General features: G+C 34.2%; 3 protein-coding genes across 3 annotated transcripts; 2 read left to right on the top strand and 1 right to left on the bottom strand.

The window, feature by feature from the left end:
* Nucleotides 1-5,915: 5,915 nt before the first annotated feature.
* On the bottom strand, nucleotides 5,916-9,198 carry LOC124442524 (sphingomyelinase phosphodiesterase D-like). The gene is made up of 7 exons (XM_046993031.1): nucleotides 9,088-9,198; nucleotides 8,423-8,813; nucleotides 8,047-8,352; nucleotides 7,781-7,955; nucleotides 6,792-6,886; nucleotides 6,338-6,553; nucleotides 5,916-6,263 (listed from the first exon to the last, which is right to left on the bottom strand). Exons 1-7 carry the CDS (start codon nucleotides 9,112-9,114, stop codon nucleotides 5,983-5,985), a joined length of 1,491 nt encoding a protein of 496 aa, XP_046848987.1. The 5' UTR covers nucleotides 9,115-9,198; the 3' UTR covers nucleotides 5,916-5,982.
* Nucleotides 9,199-9,250: 52 nt separating this feature from the next.
* Nucleotides 9,251-14,939, top strand: LOC124445922 (FGGY carbohydrate kinase domain-containing protein-like). The gene is made up of 14 exons (XM_046996742.1): nucleotides 9,251-9,543; nucleotides 10,848-11,200; nucleotides 11,288-11,352; nucleotides 11,441-11,518; nucleotides 11,730-11,858; nucleotides 11,955-12,049; nucleotides 12,551-12,658; nucleotides 12,760-12,821; nucleotides 12,960-13,110; nucleotides 13,489-13,563; nucleotides 13,634-13,754; nucleotides 13,888-13,982; nucleotides 14,213-14,274; nucleotides 14,473-14,939. Exons 1-14 carry the CDS (start codon nucleotides 9,361-9,363, stop codon nucleotides 14,549-14,551), a joined length of 1,656 nt encoding a protein of 551 aa, XP_046852698.1. The 5' UTR covers nucleotides 9,251-9,360; the 3' UTR covers nucleotides 14,552-14,939.
* Nucleotides 14,940-16,141: 1,202 nt separating this feature from the next.
* LOC124446023 (tachylectin-2-like) lies at nucleotides 16,142-20,468 on the top strand. The gene is made up of 3 exons (XM_046996847.1): nucleotides 16,142-16,244; nucleotides 16,689-16,802; nucleotides 19,636-20,468. The coding sequence occupies exons 2-3, from the start codon at nucleotides 16,706-16,708 to the stop codon at nucleotides 20,364-20,366; spliced, it is 828 nt and encodes a 275-aa protein (XP_046852803.1). The 5' UTR covers nucleotides 16,142-16,244; nucleotides 16,689-16,705; the 3' UTR covers nucleotides 20,367-20,468.
* The last annotated feature ends 1,712 nt before the right edge of the window (nucleotides 20,469-22,180 follow it).

Here is a 22,180-nt window from a genome sequence, read left to right on the forward strand (position 1 = left end):
CCTACTTCGAACTGCTGAGCACAAAGTAATTTCGCTAACTTGCAATGACTGTTCGTGCGTATATTTTGAAAATACTATAATTTATACACATAACTCCCAAAGACAAAATAAACCAAACTTTTAATGACTATACTTAACGCATTTAAGTCCAAAAACTTATTTCAAGCACCTAATTCCCAAAGACTGTTCATGCGTTCGTTTCTCCTCTCCGCGTGGCATCTTATGAACCGTATTTTCTTACAATTAGTGGAAAAAGGCCTGTTGCTGCTGATTTCATTTTGTCCATCTTAACTTTAATTTTATTTGCACAATCACTAATGTCTATAGTGTTGTTTTATCTCATTTGAACAACATCTGCTTTCCACGACGCCTTGAAGTGAATAGTATTTTTATGCATGAAGTTAAGCACGTCATTAAGAGTATTTGTTGCACATAATTGCTCAACATTAATTGTTCGTATTTGAACAAATTACTGGATATCCATCAAATCTAATTTTGAAAAATTGTAATTCTTATTGTCTATTTGAAAGGTGAAATGCTCCTAAGGACCCAATCACCGTAAAAAATTTTAGTCATGACCTCATTCCACCTAAGCACGTGTACTTTGATCCCGTTTCAATAAAGCAGCACTTGTTCCGCAGGTGTATAGTAAAACTCCTTTTTCGCTAATATTACGCTGAAAATAAGAAATGAAACAGGTCAACCATCGATCGAGAAATCGTGTTAAACGTGATGAACAAACATGTTGAATTATTCCTTGCCCAATTCCTATTTTCATTCAAATAAAATCAAAATAGCATGTATACTTTCGATAAAAACGGTGGTCAGCTCGTACTCGAAGCTGTTCTATCCATATATATTACTTTTTGATGAAAATTTAGCGACTGCTTCCCACTTGTAATGCGATAATGATAATAATGATAGGACAATTGTGTGCAAAATAATAATGTGATCAAGCAAGAAAATTGGCATTACCAACTAACTATTCTTGACTTTTGAGATGTACCAAACAATGCTAAACGCCCACGTCGGCTGGTGCCAACAATAACACTGATAAAATATTCTTTGTATCATACCACCAACATGGCTGAATTGCAAGTCAAGAATACATCAAAATTTATATGGATATCACGGGTAATTTTCGTGCATGTCAGCATTTATGTCTGAGTTTATATTTGTTTTTGTCTTCTTTTCTTCATTTGTATGTAGAAAAAATAAAACAATAAAAGACACTGGAACGTAAATTGATTTTAAACGTGCCTGATTGCTTGCATCCTTGTGATTTTCCGTATCATGGCTTGTGAAAGATGATGCAAGGTATATATTTAGATCACATGGACGAATAGCTTTAGTCAGTTGAGTTTGAAAATTGAGCGATGCAATCAGAACTTTGAAAAGATCAAAGGCTTATTATCGTGGTCAAATACTAGTTCATTTCTGCAAGTAACTGATACTTCAGTACATCGTCAGTAAAGAGACATAATTTACTTTTCTTTCTACAATGTTAAAGTGAGTAATTTTCCGTTGTTAACATTTCTTTAACCGTCGTCATGACTAAAATTTTCATGGTGATTGGTTCCATGGCAGCATGTCACCTATCATAAAGACAATAAGTAATCCTTCAATGTGTTTTGTTTTAAAAATAAGATTTGATAGATCTCCGGTGGTTTGTTCAAGTAGGAATAATGAATGTTAAACAATCACGTGGAACAAATACATGCTTAGCACCATGCATAAAAATGCTATTCACTTCAAGTTTACCACAAATAAACCACGAGGCGTCGTAGAAAGAAGAAGTTGTCGAAATGAAATGGAAGAAGACTATACACATAGGCGACAAGTATAAGGATTTGTAATTGTGCAAAGCAAAATAAAGTTTGTTGCCTTCAACTGTCATCGATAACAAGTTACCGAAAGACGTATCATTTGATTGCAGATGTATTTGAACGTGGTAAGAAAATCAAGACCGCCAGCCAACATCTGTGAATGCGGCAGAACAAGAATTGGAATCTATGACAATGAAGAAACTTTTTTAACACATGGAAAATTAGGTTAACAATACGTTCATTGGACTGAAGTAGCTACAGAAAAAGATTGGTTATAGCCGATAATTTGGACATAATCCGATCAACAGCAACTGGCCTTTTCCTTCAATATTTGTAAGAAAATTCGGTTGATATTGATAAGATACACGCGGAGAAGGAGAAACCAAGTCAAGTGAGTTTAAAATAGTTGGCAACGAAACATGCATGCGAAGATGGAACTACCATCAGTATATTTTTTTGAAATGTTTTACACACGTACACTGAGGATAAATGATTATTTTCTTTTTGATTTATCTATATTGTTCTTGTGAAAATCTCAATGGTTTCTGTTAATACTGCTGATTTTTGGTTTGTTTTTCCAATGCCATGTTAGTCATTACTGAATATGCAATGAATATAAATACACTTAATTCGTCATCTGTCAAAATTAGTCACTTTAACGTTGTAGAAATAAAGGTAAATTTGGTTTTCTCACGGACGAAGTACCAAAGTATGTGCTACAAAAATTATCAACTAGTCTTAGTGTAGACCTTGTAATATGAAAGGTTTCATTGCAAAATGCTTTGACCACGATGTTAAGCCTTTGTTTGTTTGAAAGTTCTTTTCTGTTTAACTATTTGAATAGTTAAATTGTGAAATTTGCTCATTCTTTATATTTCTGTTTCATATTTTCTTATATTTTAGATCCCACATGGAAGGAGTTGTGAAAGTCCCTTTACCACCTGTGTCATTGACTTCAATTACTCTTACTAGTTTGTCATTACTAGTAAGAGTAATTGAAGTCCATGACACAGGTGATTCATGGCCAAGAATGTTCATTTGTAGTTTGGATTCTTTGTGGATGTCAGTTGTTTCTTCATATAATGATGATGGGCCCCATTGTTATATGAGGCCACCTAAAGGTGGTCAGCTGATACTCACAAAAGATCAACTCTGCACTAAGCATTCTTTGAGTGACGATATAACTGGGGTATTGGAGTGATCCCCATTCCTTCGCTTAAAGTTACCACAAAAGTGCATTATGAATTGTAATCAATTGAAATGGCAATACATGATATCAGTAGCTGCTTTATTGGTTAATCATGCCGGTAACTTCGTGTATGGAATACTATAAACATATTGAATGGACATCGCATAAGGGCATATCTAAGTAAGAAAATTCACAGAATATAATCTACGAAGATGGAAAACAAGCGAGTGGAAAAACACGTTCCATGTCTGGTGGTTTGTAAGTTGAGTAGATAAGTGTTAAATTTGACGTGCATGATTAACTGCATGAGATAGTAAAGAAAGCATCCCGATGGTCTATTTTTATACTTTGAATCTTAATAATGAATAACACCCAAACTAAAAAAAATGTCAATAAAAGATGTCTCTTGCTTTGAGATAATAGCTGGCTTTCACTCCCTACTTTTTACCAATTTTATTTAACGTTTATGAAGAAAATTTTGATGCTGCAAGTAGGGTTCACTAGATTTCTAAGATAAAAATGTTACAATAAGTTTTAAAAAAATACACGTTAAAAAAGCGCGGTGAAAAAAAACGATACCGACTAAGTCGCCTGGATTAGACGACCAGGACAGCGTTTGGATATCAGGTATTAAAGTTTTGTTCTCAATGTATTTCATGTCTGTTTTTATTCATTCAACATGCTGACATTTTTTGTGTTTTTTATAGAGTAGATATGTCTGTATGCCTTCTAACTGGACAATGAATGTACTGACCCAGTCGGACCGAGTCACCAAGAAACAAGCGTCCTTATTGAGAGAATCACATTTGCGACTTCAGCAATGCATAATGTTAACCAGTATAGCGCGTTTTCTAATTCAACATTGAAACTTTCCGTAAAGCATAATTTCTCATTTGTCAAATTTTCTGTCCAAAAACGTGAAAGCCAGCTATTAATGAAGGTCTCTTTTATGTAAGTCATGACGTCACTTAGGTCATTTTATTTTTCATTGTTATTGGCAGGTGAATGGTCCGGTCGTAGGTACTGAATGTTTTTTTCATATGATTTACATATGGCTGCTTTTAGTTTTCATTTTTCGTCTATTTATTAAAATTTCAGTTAACACTCTGCGCTTTTTCATTTTTTGTTCTCCTATCTACTAAAGTTTGCGTTTCTTTTGTTGCAACACAAAATCTTTGCTGTGTGGATAGCGTAGTCAGCCTGCTTTTGTCGCTCTGTAAATTTAAATTTTTATACGACTGTAACGCACGATCTGACTACACTGCAAGTTAAAGTAGATCATCGGGATTCAGGATCATTAAAAACATCAACAGTATGAAACATCTTAAAACTACAAAAATTTGAGGAAATTTTCTAAATTTTTGCTCGTTTCTTTCATTTGAGGGTTTTTTTACCGGAGCAACTGGTTTTCCCTCCCATTTCGTTTTGTTTTGAAATAAAACAGTGTCCACATTTGGGGCCAAGTGATGTCATTTGTCATAACATTATTTGCTGTAGCTATCATGAATATTCACGTTTCTTTTCCTTTTCTCGGCCTTCGGGTGTATCTCCCGAAACACTGTGCTTATTAAATACAATGGCAACATTCTAAAAATAGGTGCGAAATGCGTACATGTCGGGAACCTTCAAGTGTATAGCTACTGAATGAAGGTACATGTGAAACGCGTACATGTTGGTAGCCTTCATGTTTATAGCTATTGAATGAAGGTACATGTGAAACGCGTACATGTTGGTAGCCTTCATGTTTATAGCTACTGAATGAAGGTACATGTGAAACGCGTACATGTTGGTAGCCTTCATGTTTATAGCTATTGAATGAAGGTACATGTGAAACGCGTACATGTTGGTAGCCTTCATGTTTATAGCTACTGAATGAAGGTACATGTGAAATGCGTACATGTTGGTAGCCTTCATGTTTATAGCTACTGAATGAAGGTACATGTGAAACGCGTACATGTTGGTAGCCTTCATGTTTATAGCTCCTGAATGAAGGTACATGTGAAACGCGTACATGTAGGTAGTCTTAAAGTTAGGGTGAGCTCATTTAATTGACTTTAAATTTAGGGTGAGCTCATTTATTTGACTTTAAAGTTAGGGTGAGCTCATTTATTTGACTTAAAGTTAGGGTGAGCTCATTTAATTGACTTTAAAGTTAGGGTGAGCTCATTTATTTGACTTTAAAGTTAGGGTGAGCTCATTTATTTGACTTTAAAGTTAGGGTGAGCTCATTTATTTGACTTTAAAGTTAGGGTGAGCTCATTTATTTGACTTTAAAGTTAGGGTGAGCTCATTTAATTGACTTTAAAGTTAGGGTGAGCTCATTTATTTGACTTTAAAGTTAGGGTGAGCTCATTTATTTGACTTTAAAGTTAGGGTGAGCTCATTTATTTGACTTTAAAGTTAGGGTGAGCTCATTTATTTGACTTTAAAGTTAGGGTGAGCTCATTTATTTGACTTTAAAGTTAGGGTGCGCTCATTTATTTGACTTTAAAGTTAGGGTGCGCTCATTTATTTGACTTTAAAGTTAACGGGCTCTTCCTTAAATGCTAGAAGATGGGAATGGTCGCGCAATGTCATGCGATATCCTTGTTCATGAACAACAAGCTACAGAATTCCAATCAAACTTCAACTTAAACGTAAATCTCATTGAATTTTAGAATTATAACATACAGCAATGACATATGTTTCACACTTGAAGAGCATAATTTGAGTTAATACACCATACTTGAAGTTAACTGTCATTAAAACACAATAAGACAAAATGTCTTTTTAAAGATGGCCTTTGTCAAATGTTCGGAAAGCTGGTTCAATCAATGAAAAGACTTGACATAAATGAAAAGGAGATCGAAGGAATTATGTCAGAAATATTTGCAGTTAAGAACTGACACCACAAAAAATACAGTATAAATCTCTGTTATATCATGAAAATACAATATACAAAAATATAAATTTGGGAAATATTCGTTTTTATCCACCGGGAACGAGATATTTTTTACGACATACATCAAACTCTTCTTGAGAGTAAAATGTGATGGCACAATAATATTCAAATCTAGAAAATGGATCCGGTTGATAATGGACTTGTCGTGAAGCAATGAATCCATTGAAGTAACTATCATTAAACTGATTAATTATGTTATCACTAAGATGCTTTATTCTTTTGCCGTTAATTACATTATCATCATCACCTTTTGCAGGATATCTCGAGGAGAATTTATAGTCTAGTTGCCACACAGGATTGTCGAATTCTAAACATTGGTATAATAACATTTGTAACATCTGCATGTATAAGAACAAACTTATACGAACAAAGAATTCTCACCAGTTGCCATTACAAGATTCATGTACCACTGCTCATAATCCGTGATGGCCAAAGCATTTGAGTCAAGATGGACTATGCGAAAACTGGGATTATTTTTATAGACAGGAGTAACAGCAGGAATAAGCAAAATATAGGAAGAGTTTCTAAATGACAAACTGTCTGTGTTTTTTTGAAGAAAACGAAAATCATCTTTGTGAAAATGTGCATAAATTTGACCTAGAAAGAAAAGCCCAATTGGAAATATTCACTCGATATAAAACTTTAAAACATTAAAAATTCTCATCGATTTACATGTACTAACTACTATATTATAAATTGTAAGCTACTTCTTGAAATTTTAATAACTGCTAATGCTTACAGTGTATCGAAAACGCCTTTCGAAAATCTTTTCACTCTCTTTTTTATTAGCTTATAAGAGCTTAGGATACGCTTTTAATAAAACAACAGTACTTACCTATCACAATGTCACTAAAATCGTTCGCGACGAGATTCATGTATATTTCTGTATAATTACTTAACCACAACGATTTTCCAGAATAAGAGTCGATGCTAAAGTAAAAAGGAGTATTCAATGTAATTAGCCTTTTATAATTTGTTGTGTAAAATCAACTGTTCACTTTATGAACTGAGTTTCTGATCATGAATTTGTAACAAATTCGAAATATAACTATTCAAATAAAAATTGCCTTGTTTCCTTCTCAAATAATGAGTTAAACATGAACATTTTATTCGGAGTATGCTTCATTTTGTTCCACATAAAATTGTTACTATAAATCTGATTATAGTGCGCTGTATATACTAAACGAGAGGAATCGAGCACAGCCTGTGTGTTTCACCATTGTACTGTAACACAAATTGTGACCTGTGGCATGCTTGGAAAAATTTCGCTATGAGGGGGGGAGGCTTGGCTAATCGCTTTTCACTCAAAACGCGCCATAAAAATATTGCTCTTTAGAAAGGAAGACAAACATCTGAGTTGCGCACCGAAAGTGTGAGTTGTGCTTGGGGAATCAGGGGCATGCTACTCCAGTAAATTTTTAAATTAACAAATACTACTAAAACCTTATTTCATGGATTTGGGGGAGTGAAATAATATTAACGGTATAATTTCAAAAGCGCTTTTCCAACACAAATTCAAACTTGGACACTCCTTATTCATTTCAGCACCACCAAAACTCAACAATAGGGTAGGGGCACTGCCCATGCCCCCTCTTTAAGTACGTATATTGTAGTCAAAGAACTACATAAATATTTAAAATCAGAAGGCCAAGACTTTTGTGGAAAGCTATTTTCCAGATTTTGACATATTTATGCCTGAAAAAATTTTGTTTTGTTAATCTGTAACCTTGCATTGCGTGTGTCACCTTTTTAAGCCATGTAGTTAACTTTCATTAAATATAAATCCTAATTATATAAATGTTAAAGTACTTCATAAATACTCACCCAGGAGGAATGTGACTTGTTATTATTATCTTTAGTCCAGTTCTTCTTGCATGGTTTAACTGCATTTCAATCCACTTTAATTGTTCATTAGCTCTTTCCTGAAAGTATTTATCGTGTTTCCATGTACTTTTAGTCCAATACATTGAATTCAACACCAATAATAATATTTTACCATCTAAAGAAAAATTGATTTAACATTGGCTTTATTTCATGTTTTAATGTCATAATAAATTTGACTGGATCTATTTGATTCAGCCCTGATGTACCTGCAATAGAAACCCTGTAATATCCTCCATACAAAAAAGTCTGACGGAGTTGATCGACATCTGTTGTGTTTTTCTTCACATTACAATAAGTGCACAAAATTGCATCTTGCCAAATATTCAATACATCTGAATACCAAGTGTCATTTTCACCTGGCATGACATAATGTCCAGGTAAATCATTGTTACCAATACTTGGAAAATATGGAATGTTTGGAAATGCTGATTGAACTGCACTTGTAGTGATATTCAATATAGCCAATATTTCAGCTCTACGGTTTATGTTTATCCTGTGAGCACAAGAGTCACCTAAAACACAAAAGTAAATTTAGTTAAGTCTTCTAAAAATCTTATTATTATGAATTAAAAATAAACCTGCCTGACATCATTATGAAATCTATGTGTGTCAACTCTTGGGCATGTTCAGTCATAACACGTAGAGTTTCCTCCAATAAACTGATAGGAGAGTCACATCCAATCCTTCCTAAAGGTGCATTATATGTACTTGGCTTGTTAGCATTGCGACAAAAACTGTCTTTGCCAGCAACAGGTGTGTACCAAGGATCAAGATGGATATCAGAGAATAACATGAATGATGTTAAACTTCTATTTTCAACTGGTTCATTGGTGGAATGGTATGAATTGTTCTTTTCATACTTCAGATAGAAAACATATGTCATTCCAACAATAAAACATAGTCCAAGAGTTATTGTCAGCAAAAGTATAGCAAGTACTGTCCATCGGGAACATTTTTCACTTTTTGCATTACACTAAACAAAAATTGAAAAAATTACTCATCCAAGCTGTTGTGTTTTCTTAACTTATGGTATAAAATTGGCATCAACTTCAAATTATTTATGCTAATCACACATAGAAAGTTATGTTGACAAAAGGTGCATGACCATTTACTAAGATTATTAATATAATAAATAGCACAAAAATTCTGTCAAAATATGCAACTTGAAACACAAATTAAAAGTCAAAATTAGAAATCAAGTTTTGAAGTCGTTGATTATCACAATTTCTAAAAACATGGCTCGTTACCTCTCCAATAAGAGTATAATCAACCATGTCTCTATACTTCGAAATAAACAGGAGTAATAACCAAATTTCAAGAAATTGATTATCAGGAGTGTGCTACCTACGACATATGAGAGTTTTCACCGGAACTAGTACATAATATTTTTATCACGTGCGGAGCATGTGTTCCCGAGTGTCGGAAATTTTGAAACTGAAGAAAAGTTAGAAAACCATTACGTATTTGAGCAGAAAGAACATTTGGGCACCTCCTCCAGAGACTTGTAATCGATTTCTTACATGGATGAACATTGTTATGTTGCAGTTGACGTCGGCACAACTAGTGTACGGGCTGCAGTCATCAGTAAAACGGGAAAATTATTGACGTTTTCATCTCAGGATATTGAAATATGGAAACCTTCATGTGACATGTACGAACAATCATCTGAAAATGTATGGTCTTGTTTATGTGCAGCAGTTCAGGTAGACGCATGGCTAATGATTTTTAAATAATGGATGTTTTTAGGGATAAATTGTTGAATGGATGGATTGTTGTTGGATGGATGGTTATATGGATTGATGGTTGTATGGATGGATGGTTGTATGGATGGATAGTTGTATGGACAGATTGTTGTATGGATGGATGGATGGTTGTATGGATGGATGGTTGTATGGATGGATGTTTATATGGATAGATGGTTGTATGGATGGATAGTTGTATGGACAGATTGTTGTATGGATGGATGGTTGTATGGATGGATGGTGTATGGATGGATGATTGTAACATGAATGGTAGGTTATATGGATGGATTGTGTATGAATGGATAGTTGTGTTGATGGATGGTTATATGGATGGATGGTTGTATGGATGGATGGTTGTATGTATGGATGGTGTATGGATGGATGGTGTATGGATGGATGGTTGTAACATGAATGGTAGGTTATATGGATGGATTGTGTATGAATGGATAGTTGTGTTGATGGATGGTTATATGGATGGATGGTTGTATGGATGGATGGTTGTATGTATGGATGGATGTATGGATGGATGGTTGTATGGATGGATGGATGGTTGTATGGATGGATGGTGTATGGATGGATGGTGTATGGATGGATGGTTGTAACATGAATGGTAGGTTATATGGATGGATGGTGTATGAATGGATGGTTGTGTTGATGGATGGTTATATGGATGGATGGTTGTATGGACAGATGGCTGTTTAGGTGGATATTTGTATGACTTGATGGTTTTATGAATTGATTGGTTCTATGCATAGATAGTTCTATGGATACATAGATGTTATTGTATAAGTAAGTTTGTAACCACAACCCAATTTTTGTTTTGCAATATTGATGAATGATGATTGTGTGGATGTTATATATACAGATGGATGGTTGCATAAATGGCTGTTGTATCATGCTCTGACTAGAACATGTGCTATTGTGCCATTGAACATCACAGGCCTATTTGTATTTGTAGTTGTATTTTGCTTAAATTGTTGTTCATAACATTTTATAAATCCTTCAATGCTTTCCACTGCAGAAAACAACAAAATCTATGTTGAAAATGCAAGTAATGCATTTTAGAGACTACTAAGTCTAAATTTTCAATTTTAATGGCGAGTGTAGTTTTCAGCCCCCTTCCAGTGGTTGAAATTGCTAGGCCCCTAAATTTGTAGCTTGTGGAGTCTGTGTTACATGGATGATTAATTTGTTATGTGTTGATGTTTCTATGTTGATTTAAAAAGTAATACAGTCTAAATTAGTAAAATTTATGTATAATTTAGAAAGCCTGCATCTCAGTCAATAAAGATAAAATTTTTGGTATTGGATTTGATGCAACTTGCTCTCTAGTTGTTTTGGACAAATACGGTAAACCAATATCAGTATCTGCAAATGAAACAACAAATCAAAACATTATTTTGTGGATGGATCATAGAGCTGTGAAAGAGGCTGAAATCATCAATAATACTCATCATCATTTGTTGAATTATGTTGGTGGGAAAATATCTCCAGAAATGCAAGCTCCCAAAATTTTATGGTTAAAGAACAATCTTGACTGTGAGAGATGGCGTAATATATCGTTGTTTTTTGATCTTCCTGATTTCCTAACATACAAAGCTACTGGTTATACATCAAGGTCATTTTCTTCGTTATACTTTCTATGATGCATTGAGATTTTTCTTTATAGTAGAATTTCAATAAAGAATCTGCTCTTATTTTGAAGGTCTCTTTGCTCTGTTGCTTGCAAGTTTAACTATTTTGTTGAACCATTTCACAAACTGAATAACGGTAAATGATAAGTTTTTATGTATGTTACCATATTTTAATCGAAAAGCAAAGAAATTAATTGCAATTCGAGATGTTTCGTACATTTTAGATAGTTCGGGGTGGATTCCTTCTTTTTGGGAAAGTATTGGTTTAGAAGAGTTCGTTTGTGATGACTTTGAAAGATTGGGTAGATAAATTTCTATTGTGTTGTATGTCGATGTACGATGACATATGATTTTAAAATCCGTTGTTAAAGTTTTTCCTGTCTCACATTTTTGTTTTATAAATTGACGGAGATATTTAAGTAAAATTTTGTGATTGTCAAATCATATATGATTAAAAGACACTTACGTGTATTCTATAATTGATAACGAAATGCATTTTTTCTTTCTTCGGAGGCAAATTGATTTGTGATCCTGGGACAAAACTTGGCAAAGGTTTGACAATAGAAGCAGCTAAAGAACTTAATTTACCAATTGGTCTCCCTGTCGCTGCTTCACTTATTGACGCTCATGCTGGTGGACTTGGTACGTAAGTAGATTTTATTCATGATCTATGTGATGTTTTTTGAGATGCGTTTTTACTTAGAAAACATAAACCTTTCCTCTTTCATGTATGTTTAGGAATGGTTGGAGCAAACATTGAGTATGAACTTTCTTCTGTATCTCTTACGTCAAGATTAGCAATTATTTCAGGAACATCCAGCTGTCATTTGGTGGTATAATTGTGGAATTCTTTTTTAGTCAAATACTTGCATAAGACAGCCCAGCTTCATACGTAATTCTCTTTTTGTTCTCATCAATCTTGCGCAAACCACAATGTGCTGAACTGCGCCGATAGATACTTGTTAATTTCAGTAGTTTAAGCAACAATTTGCGTTTCCTTAAATCTAAATCAACATCAAAGATGCATTTAATGAATTCTAATATAAAATAATATTTTTTGTCTTCCACTTCAAAGGTGTTTTTCTAAATTATGAAACTAAATATAATGTTCAAGAGATAAAACGCAACCATAATTGTCCAAATTAAATTTAACTGAATGAAAGATGTCACGACCCTTGTATATACATTAGATCTTAGGTTGTCTTATGACAAAGACCACCATTTCATTGAAGCTCTCCACCGTTTTGCCCTTAATTTTTTTTAGTACTCGGCCAAAATTCGTTGTAGCCACATGATTGTACTCGTATTTATTTCAATTTCATTTTATTGCTAAGGTGAGCAATGATGCAACGTTTGTTCCTGGAGTCTGGGGACCATATTACTCAGCAATGATTCCTAAATATTGGCTCAATGAAGGAGGACAAAGTGCAACTGGAGAACTGGTTTGTTTAAAATGACAAATTTCGACATATATATAATTAGGCATGATTTACCGTGGTTTGCCGGTGGTTTAAGTTTCACCGTTGGTCTCGTTATAATATAGATCGATTACGTCCTTCACACTCACCCTGCATGGAAACTAATTGTTGAAAAGGCTAATTTGAGGTGATTTTGTTTGTATGTTGATTCATAAGTAGCACAGTGAGGACTTTTTTCAAATAAATAAATAAAATTCCGACGTATTAGATTTTAGACCAGATGATTTTTCGGGAATTGTTTGAACCTCTCCATATTTTTTTTAAGTAAGTCAACAGTTCATGAAGAAGTTGAATTTACTGTGAACGAGTTTGCAAAAAATCTGGAACATTATGCTTATCTGGCTGAAGATTGTCACGTCTATCCTGATTTTCATGGCAACAGATCACCAATTGCTGATGCTAGTTTGAAAGGCATGGTTGGTGAAGCTATTTATCAATTTATAAAAAAGCGTCTTCTGATTAAAAAATCTTGATTACCATATAAATTAGAAATTTCCTTGCCAAAAAACTAAAATAAGAGTGACATCATATTTATGATTGTTTGATAGCTAAAGTAAATTTCCTAAATATATATGAGTCTATCAAATTATTTACTTCGCTTGAACATATGCTATTTTTTGTAAATATATGTGTTTAACACAATGCTAACGTTCGTTTAGTTCACTTTACATCAAATGATATATAGAGGGGGGGGGTTGCCGTGCCCCCCAAGCTTTGTTACATTACCCTTTTTGAGTTTTCTTTTTGCCTATATACAAAGTTTTAAATGCATTCTTATTTTTTTGCTTATATAGTTAACTGGCTTATCACTAGCAAAAGATCTCAAAAATTTAGTCACACTGTATGTTTCAACGATTCAAGCGATTGCTGTGAGTTATTGAACAACAAGTCAAACTTCTTGCAATATTTTTTATCAAACAATTACTTTATTCGTTTCAGTGCGGAACCAAACAGATAATCGATCGTTTAAATGCATCTGGATTTCTTATCAAAGTCATAATGCTTTGTGGTGGTTTATCGAAAAATCGAATTTTTGTTGAATGTCATTCTGATGTCACAGGTGTGTTTTATTTTTTTATAACTTGGATTAAAAATGTGTTACCAGGACCATCACCTCTTCCGATCCTCCTGACAGACCGTATCATTTTGAATTTCATTATCTCTATGCTTCAATACATTCTTTTACCGTAAAGGACTTCCTGTCATTTTGCCACGCGAATCAGAGTCGACGCTTGTGGGCTCAGCCATCTTAGCAGCAAATGCTGCTGGAGATTTTAATTCCATAGAAGTAGGTGAAACATTTTTATTTATGATGACTTAAGTGTGATGGAAGAGTTGCAAACTCGTAGAGAGGGGAGAATCTAATAATTATTACCAACGTCAAAATTATGCAGTCTTAAAGAGCCCCTTTTTCAAGTCTCAATTATAACGCAAAAGTTTTGCAGTTTTTGGTTTGGGACCTTGCTTCGGTAATATTTTGCCTCGATAGTTTCCTAACATTTGTTACCTATGCTCCAGGACGCTATGACGGCGATGAGTGCATCTGGAAAGACTTTTTATCCAAATAACGATTTGAAAAGGTGTTATATTTTTTATTCCTGTCCATATTCAATGTATGACATTCCTTTATTTCTCCAAAAAAAGTCATAAGAAAATTCGTTAGACTTTATTCATTATTTCATTGGTTTTCATTGGAAACGATTTTGCTGTCAATATAACGTTTATGTTTACAAATAATTCAAAATTTCTGTCGATCACGATTTGTGTCGATTTTTTAGATTTTACGAAAAAAAATATGAAATTTTCATGAAGATGCAGGAAGATCAACTTGTATATCGTCAAATCATGGCGTCCTAGCAAATTTTTGCTCAGCTGTCATGGAGGAAGCTCGTGATAATAAATTAGATGATTTGTATAAGTCAGATGCTTTGCCCAAACAAAGTTTTGTCGGTGATTGTTGTGCCACTTGCCTTATACACATTCACTATCGTTTATTGATTGTTAACTATAGAAACTTCTGTAATTACGAAGTATCTTTGTCATAAATTAATTTTTAAGGCTGATGATTTTTGCCCTATGTAATCTTCATATCTTCGATGATGAAATTGTCTCGCTTACCTCTTTTACCATGTTGTTGTACATGATTCTGCATTGTATTTTGGCAGATGGAAATCAGTTTGTCATTACGCAATTGATTAGGTTGTTATTATTTGTTATTACATTCTTGTCTTAATGTCCTAGTTTACATTATCCATGTTTTTCATTTACCACAGATGTACTCAAAGGTCCCCAGGCAATGACACTTTATCTTAAAACTTTAAATGAAATGTTAAACAAATTACCCAAAAAAAGTATGGAAGCTTTTTGTTCAAATAATCTTCTTCATATGACTTATGCGTTCACAATATTTATTCAGAAGAATAACAAACAAAACGACCATATCAATTTTGAATTCATATACTATACTATACAACTTCAATTGCAGAATGGTTATTTAATTGTACAAAATTGATTAATTTTACTGTTGTTTGTTATCAGCGGCACAGTAACCATAGATTTTTAGTTTGTCAACGTCACTTTAACCATAGATTACCCAGTTTGTCAACGTCACTTTAACCATAGATTACCCAGTTTATCAACGTCACTTTAACCATAGATTACCCAGTTTATCAACGTCACTTTAACCATAGATTACCCAGTTTGTCAACCTCACTTTAACCATAGTTACCCAGTTTGTCAACGTCACTTTAACCATAGATTACCCAGTTTGTCAACGTCACTTTAACCATAGATTACCCAGTTTGTCAACGTCACTTTAACCATAGATGACCCAGTTTGTCAACATCGCTTTACCATAGATTACCCAGTTTGTCAACGTCACTTTGACCATAGATTACCCAGTTTGTCAACGTCACTTTAACCATAGATTACCCAGTTTGTCAACGTCACTTTAACCTTCTTCACGACCTGTAGCTCCTATTTTACAAAATGTAGTTTTACATTAATGATTTTTCTTTCATAGGAAATGAGATATGGGGTTAAGCAATTACATTCACGTGACACAAGACTACATTATTGTCCTCCAAATCATTGGTTTTCTTTGTCAACAATGTAAATATGCATATTATCAAAGGTTACATATTTGTACTTGCAAATGACACATAGGTTTAACATTAATTGACTGTATTTGTCCGATCAATTTCGAGAAGCTTTCAAATTAATGTTGCGAAAATCATTATCAACAAAATAGTCAAAGATAAGGGTCTATTTTGTTGTGTAGTTGAGCTGTATTTTAATTAAAGCTCTATGATAAAAAAAAAGATTTTAATTCATTTATCAGTGTCCAACCAAATCACCGCTTATGGTCAAGCATGAACGGTTTACACGCTTCACCACTGAACTGCGATGATTTGATCTTGGGTGGGTGATTAATGTTTCATAATTTCCGTAGGGTTGAACCAAAGCACATCGACAGGCAGACAAGTCAATATATTTTCTTCTGTCTTCAGCATCGACCAATCGAAGGAACTCATAAGAGTGGACAAGTTAAGTAAGTGTATACGAAATTTATGCCAGAACCCAACAATAAATCCAGTGCAACATCAGCTCAAAACCAAATTTAGGATGTTTTAAATGAACCTCAAGCAGTTACAGACACTAAGACGTAGATTAAAACAGACACTAAGATTGACTTTACAACGAGAGCTATCTGCACTTATTGAAAGTTATCATGCACGTAATAGTTTGCTTGTTGGTTTAAAAGCAACCTGATCTTAAAATGAGTGTTATTTTTCTTCTATCTCTAAGTTTGGAATATCAGCTATCTACAAAGGCTGAACAACACATGACATGCACTATAGATTATATGTATATTTTATAAGACAAATAATGATATTGTAAACTCCACATATTTTTCCAGGGTGATGCAAGGTATAGCCCGCATTTTATGAAATTTAATTTTCCTCTAATTTCGCGTGTTTTGTTGTTTCTTCAGATAAACTGACAGTAAAGATGACTTTAAAACATTTTCTGCTTTTCCTCATCTGTGAGTCGCTACTGGCATGCATTACAACAGCATTCTATCCTTTGGATCTCATGGATGATGGAGGTGGAGTTGTTTACATAATAAAGGCATCATCAAAATGTTTATTTCTCTTTCTTCTTTACTTACTTCCAGTATTTCTACCTAAATAAAACCAAGCAGGTCAAAGAAAAAGAAGTTTGATACTTTGACATGAGATGCTAGGGCAATTTAGTGCAGCAAACATTTACTTATTTAAATATCATAAGAAACTAGAGTTCTTTACTCCCACCGTTAAAGTCAAGTTACTTTACTGTTTATTCTTACGCACAAATGAATACAGCAAAATAAGGTGACTTGTTGAAGCAAAGATAAGCACAATTGGAAAATATAGCAACATTTTGTAAATGGGATAAAATTTAGGAATTATAACAACTGGTCCGTGTGTTTGTGCTAACAGCACTGAGCTAATCTTACAATTCTTATCCTTTTTGTGGGGAGGAATGCGCATTTGCAAGATTTTCTCTATAGCATGTTGAATACTTTTATTCGTAATGTTTTCATTTTGCTTGGTTCATTTTGATCATTGGTGCATTAAATGCAAGGCTAAATGCGCATACTACAACCGTTTGCTTTGGAATATCATCAAAATGACAATAAAGCTATGAGCAGGAAATAAAAGTAAATACTTGAGATCATCTTTAACGTACAAACTTCAAACACTACACTAAAACGTTGTTGTACAAGTCGTATTATATTTAAATTTATTCAAGTCATAAGCTTGTTGATTAATCGATTGAGTGCGTCTTGTATACGTTTTGAAAAACAATCAACAAGCTGTGTCTTCGAGATCTGGTCGTAAGGCACATTTATGAGAAACACAGCACTAATGGATGAAGCTACGGCAACACTGCTTTCAGCTTAGATTAAAAATCTAACGATACTGGCTACAAATGATCTTTTATTATCTTGACATGACTCCACCAAGTCCTTCCGGCCAATATAAATACTGGTGAATTCTCGATTTGATTCTGTCTGTCTGTCTATATATTTTTTTCGGGGTTATCGGTTTGAGGAGGAGTGTACAATGTACAATCTCATCAATGTAGAAGTTATTGGAATGTCTGTTCAATTTTCATGTCTGGAATTCGAATGAATGTACCACAAACAACCTACCTTCAATACGGTAAAGACTAAAATCCAGGGCCGGATTAACCAAACGCCATAACAAGCCAGGTGCCTAGAGGCAGAGTATAGAGAAATAAAGTAGGTCCACTTTGTGTGAAATTGGCTGCTGTATATTTAGTCAGATTAATGGCTGCCGTTAGCCATTTCATCATTTCTACTGGTCAAAAAAATCAATTGACTGGCTACCACTATTTAATCACTTGCATGTGTAACAAGATATGAGGCACGAAAAATTAAATGGAGCGGCTCTACTGTATATACTCTAAACTACGCCAGGGGCCTCTGGAAACAAGTGCCTCCATACTATTTAAAGGAAAACTAAACATTGTTGCTTTACAGAACAAGAAAAAATATTTTGTTAACTCCTTAGGTCAATTTTAGTTGATGAAGAGCATAGTACGTATGAAAATGAATCACGGTAAACTTAGCAATTTTGCTTTAATGAGCATTGAAGACGATATTCTAAGGAAAATTATTATGGACCAACTTATCAAAGACTGCCAGAATCAAATTCCGTTAACTACTTTATATCAAGTAGAATTCAGTCGTGGAATACAAGTGCCTTACTTCCTATATTTTAACTTTATACTTTTATCAGATTCTTTGCGAAAGTTTTATTTGAATTTTGCTGTTTGAAGTATAGGCAGCTAATGGCCTTAAGAGCAGGAGGAAGGGGCCTTTACGTATTTTTGCGTCCTAGGGCGTTCACACACTAATCCAGCCTGCTAAAATACCCATGCAGAGTGATCATTAACATCAATTTTATGTCGTTTCGCGAATAACACGACACTTGATTCATTGTGCCGGCCGTTTTGCCAGTTCGAATTTGCCTTTCCTATCCAGTTTTTTCACTGTGCTCGGGTAAAGAAAATATAGTACTGGTATGGATTTCACAAAACGTGAAAAATAACAAAGAATTGATAATGCCATGGTGCGAGTCTAGCCATGGCATGAACAAAAAATACAATAAAGTATTTGGTATGTGCGACGACTCCGCTATCAAAGATTAAATATCATTTAATCGCAGTCATCACATAATAAAAGGCAATAAGATCCTACCTAACAAAATGTTTATGAGAAAATATTGGCAACAAAATACAGTTGTATTAAATTTTTGTCATGTCAATTTCGTCTGCTTCTATGCAAGTAAAGTTGTAAACATGCGTTCGATTTATCGATTGAGTGAGCAAAGTATCATGCTCTTCAAAAAAGCTTTTTATAAAGATAAATTGTTGGAAATTCATCGCTGGGTTTCCAAGCGCATGACTTTGTTTCTTCCCAATCAAAGCAAAGTAGCACTCATCCCCTATAAGGTCAGCAGTACATTACATCATTCACATGTGGCACGTTGATTTATTTAAAAAAGCTGTATACATCGCAGAGCGCTAAACCTAAACGCACAAACTTCATCAGAGTTGCCTTGAACTATTTTATCCAAGCTAATTTGCAACAAATGTTAGAACACGAAATCTGGTGCACAAAATCGTGGATCTTAGAGTGTCTGACTGAGTGTACCTGGCAATTTTGGGTGACAAAGGGGAAGGCAGAGAAGCCTTTCCTTTTGCGATAGTAACTTCTAGTAATATTGCATATATTTACATCTTTCAGCCTAAACAATAGTTATTATTTAAATTGAATTCTGTGGAGCATATAGTAATTTCACATCAAGCACAAAGATATAACAAATATCCTCGTTACATTGTCACTTTTCAAGTATCTTCTTTTCCAACAGGTTGTTCAATCGCATGTACAAGTGAAATTTATGCAGTTAAAAGGACTGGCTCCTTTTACAAGCGTTCACCGCCAACTGAAGCGAGTGAAAAATGGATAAATTGTGCACAAAAAATAGGCACTAACGGTTGGGCTAGCTTCAAGTTCCTTTTTCTCGGACCAGATGGTGACTTGTATGCAGTTCGTAAAGATGGGACATTTTGGAAAGGTTATCCACCTAAATATGCACGCGACAATTGGAGTGGTCGTGCAAAGAAAATTGGCAATGGGGGTTGGGCTAGCTTCAAGTTCCTCTTTTTTGGTCCTGGCGGTGACTTGTATGCAGTTCGTAAAGATGGCACGTTTTTAAAAGGTTCTCCACCTAAAAATGCACGTGACAACTGGAGCGCTCGTGCAACCAAAATTGGCAACAGGGGTTGGGCTGACTTCAAATTTCTCTTTTTTGGTCCTGATTGCAACCTGTACGCTGTTAAAAAAAATGGGCCCTTCTTTACAACGTACGAACCAAAGAACAGGCGTGACCCATGGTTAGGTCGTGCAACAAAGATTGGCACTGGAGGTTGGCAACATTTCAAGTTCCTCTTTTTTGGTCCCGGGGGGTATTTGTACGCAGTATCACGTGATGGTTCGTTACGTCAAGCCCCTCCTCCAACCTACGCAAAGGATAACTGGACTTATCGCTCAACTAAAATTGGTGCTAAAGGATGGGCGAATTTTAAATTTTTGTTTTAACTCTCTTGATTTGATTCAGTAGTTACTAGCAGTCTATAATTATGCTCTTGTAATTGTTTTCTACGTATTGAGTCTTGAAATATAATAGCGATACTAAACCAATTTCTTCTTCCATTCCATTGCCTGTTAGATATTTCTCAAACTTCGCGTGAAAAACTTAATTCCTTGATATCTTTTAAATTTTTTTTGGATTAATTAGAATGCTTATATTTAAGTATGATTTTGTTTCCCCACACGCTTTGTAAGAAATGTACAAACTTATGTATGAAATGCTCAAATTTCGTTGATAAGAATTTAGATGGATTATTTCTACATGATCTACATTTCGAAAAGAACTAAACATTTCACATCCTATGACAATTGCCTTTCTCTTCAAGAACCGTCGTGTGATGTTTGTCAACAATGGTCCCATTGCGTTGGCATTACTACGGTTGCCCGTATGTGCAATTTACAAAACAAATTTGTGAATGCAAAACTGAAGATTCTGATGCCAAAAATTTTTCCTTGTGAACAAATTAAGTTTGGTAAAATAAAAAAGAAGGTAATGCAAAACAAAGACCTTAATGTAAAATAAATTGATTTACAAATCAAACGAAATTTGATCCTAATGCAAAACAAATGTCTTTAATGCAAAAAATTGTTGCAGTGCAAAAATATTAACCGCAAGCCACACTCATGAAAGATATTGCTGCATTCCTTTTTATTCGGCCGTCTGGCGTATTTTTTAATTGTTTTGGTCATTTCACATTTGAAATTCTGAAAGCTAAGACTAGGGATCCAAGAATAATGCAAAGTTTCAAACGGCAAATTTTGTTCAACATGCATTGTAATCATGTAAAATTGTACTTAAGAAAAGATTTGAATGTGGCTTTGTGTAAGCACCACAAATGTATATTTATTTATTTATGGCACTAAGTAGAGTTAGCGTGCAGTTGCTTGAATGAATATTGATTTCGTGTACGAACTTTTATTGCAGTCTGTTCATTTTTGCGACTCACCGATTGATATGCATACGTATTCATAACAGTGATTCATTTATTTCTCGTGCTCCTTAATGATTTGTTCCTAAGATGCAATATACAAATATATATATTTCATTGCTTTTAATTTTCCTAGTCAGATCGGTGAAAACATTTGGGATCAATCTAAAGCGAAATCACTTATTCGGAGATTAAAGATTCAGCTAGATTTTAATATCAGTTGCAGATAAACATACCTTTACTATTTTAACATTGAATTTTAGACACGTTTAACAAAAATCGTCAACGGTACCACAGCCAGTAAACGTCACGGGTTATATATGGGAATGATCAGTGGAGGAAGTAAAGCTCCGTAAGAAATAGAACCTGACTAGTGTCCTACTTTATCATTTTTGTATAAAGGCAAAAGATCTGTTGACTGTAGTCAAAGAAAGATCAACAAATACCATTCAATCTCTTGATAAAGCCAATTCAACGAACATCAACTGCATGTATAACGTTCTTTTCCCTAAGGTTTGTTGTTTATCTAACGGCAACTTTCATTAAGTTTTTTTGTTGTGAAAGCTATGTGAAAGTGAGATTATTACATTTTATATAGGCCTTCATGTCTATACGTTTTTTGAGTTTTACCATCTCGGGTTCGAATAATTCGGCAACTAATTGTCTGACTTCGTCTTCTTTTTCTGATACGCTTATAAACGGTCTCGCTTTGTATATTTCACCCATAATTCCACCAAACACACCGACGACCAAACGTTCCGCTATTTCTCTCAAATTATCGTCAAACTTTTCCGTGACATGTTTTTCTTTCAAATCTAAATACTCGTACTTTTC

The sequence above is a fragment of the Xenia sp. Carnegie-2017 genome, unplaced genomic scaffold (genome assembly GCF_021976095.1).
Source record: "Xenia sp. Carnegie-2017 unplaced genomic scaffold, XeniaSp_v1 HiC_scaffold_1, whole genome shotgun sequence".
Lineage (NCBI taxonomy): Eukaryota > Metazoa > Cnidaria > Anthozoa > Malacalcyonacea > Xeniidae > Xenia > Xenia sp. Carnegie-2017.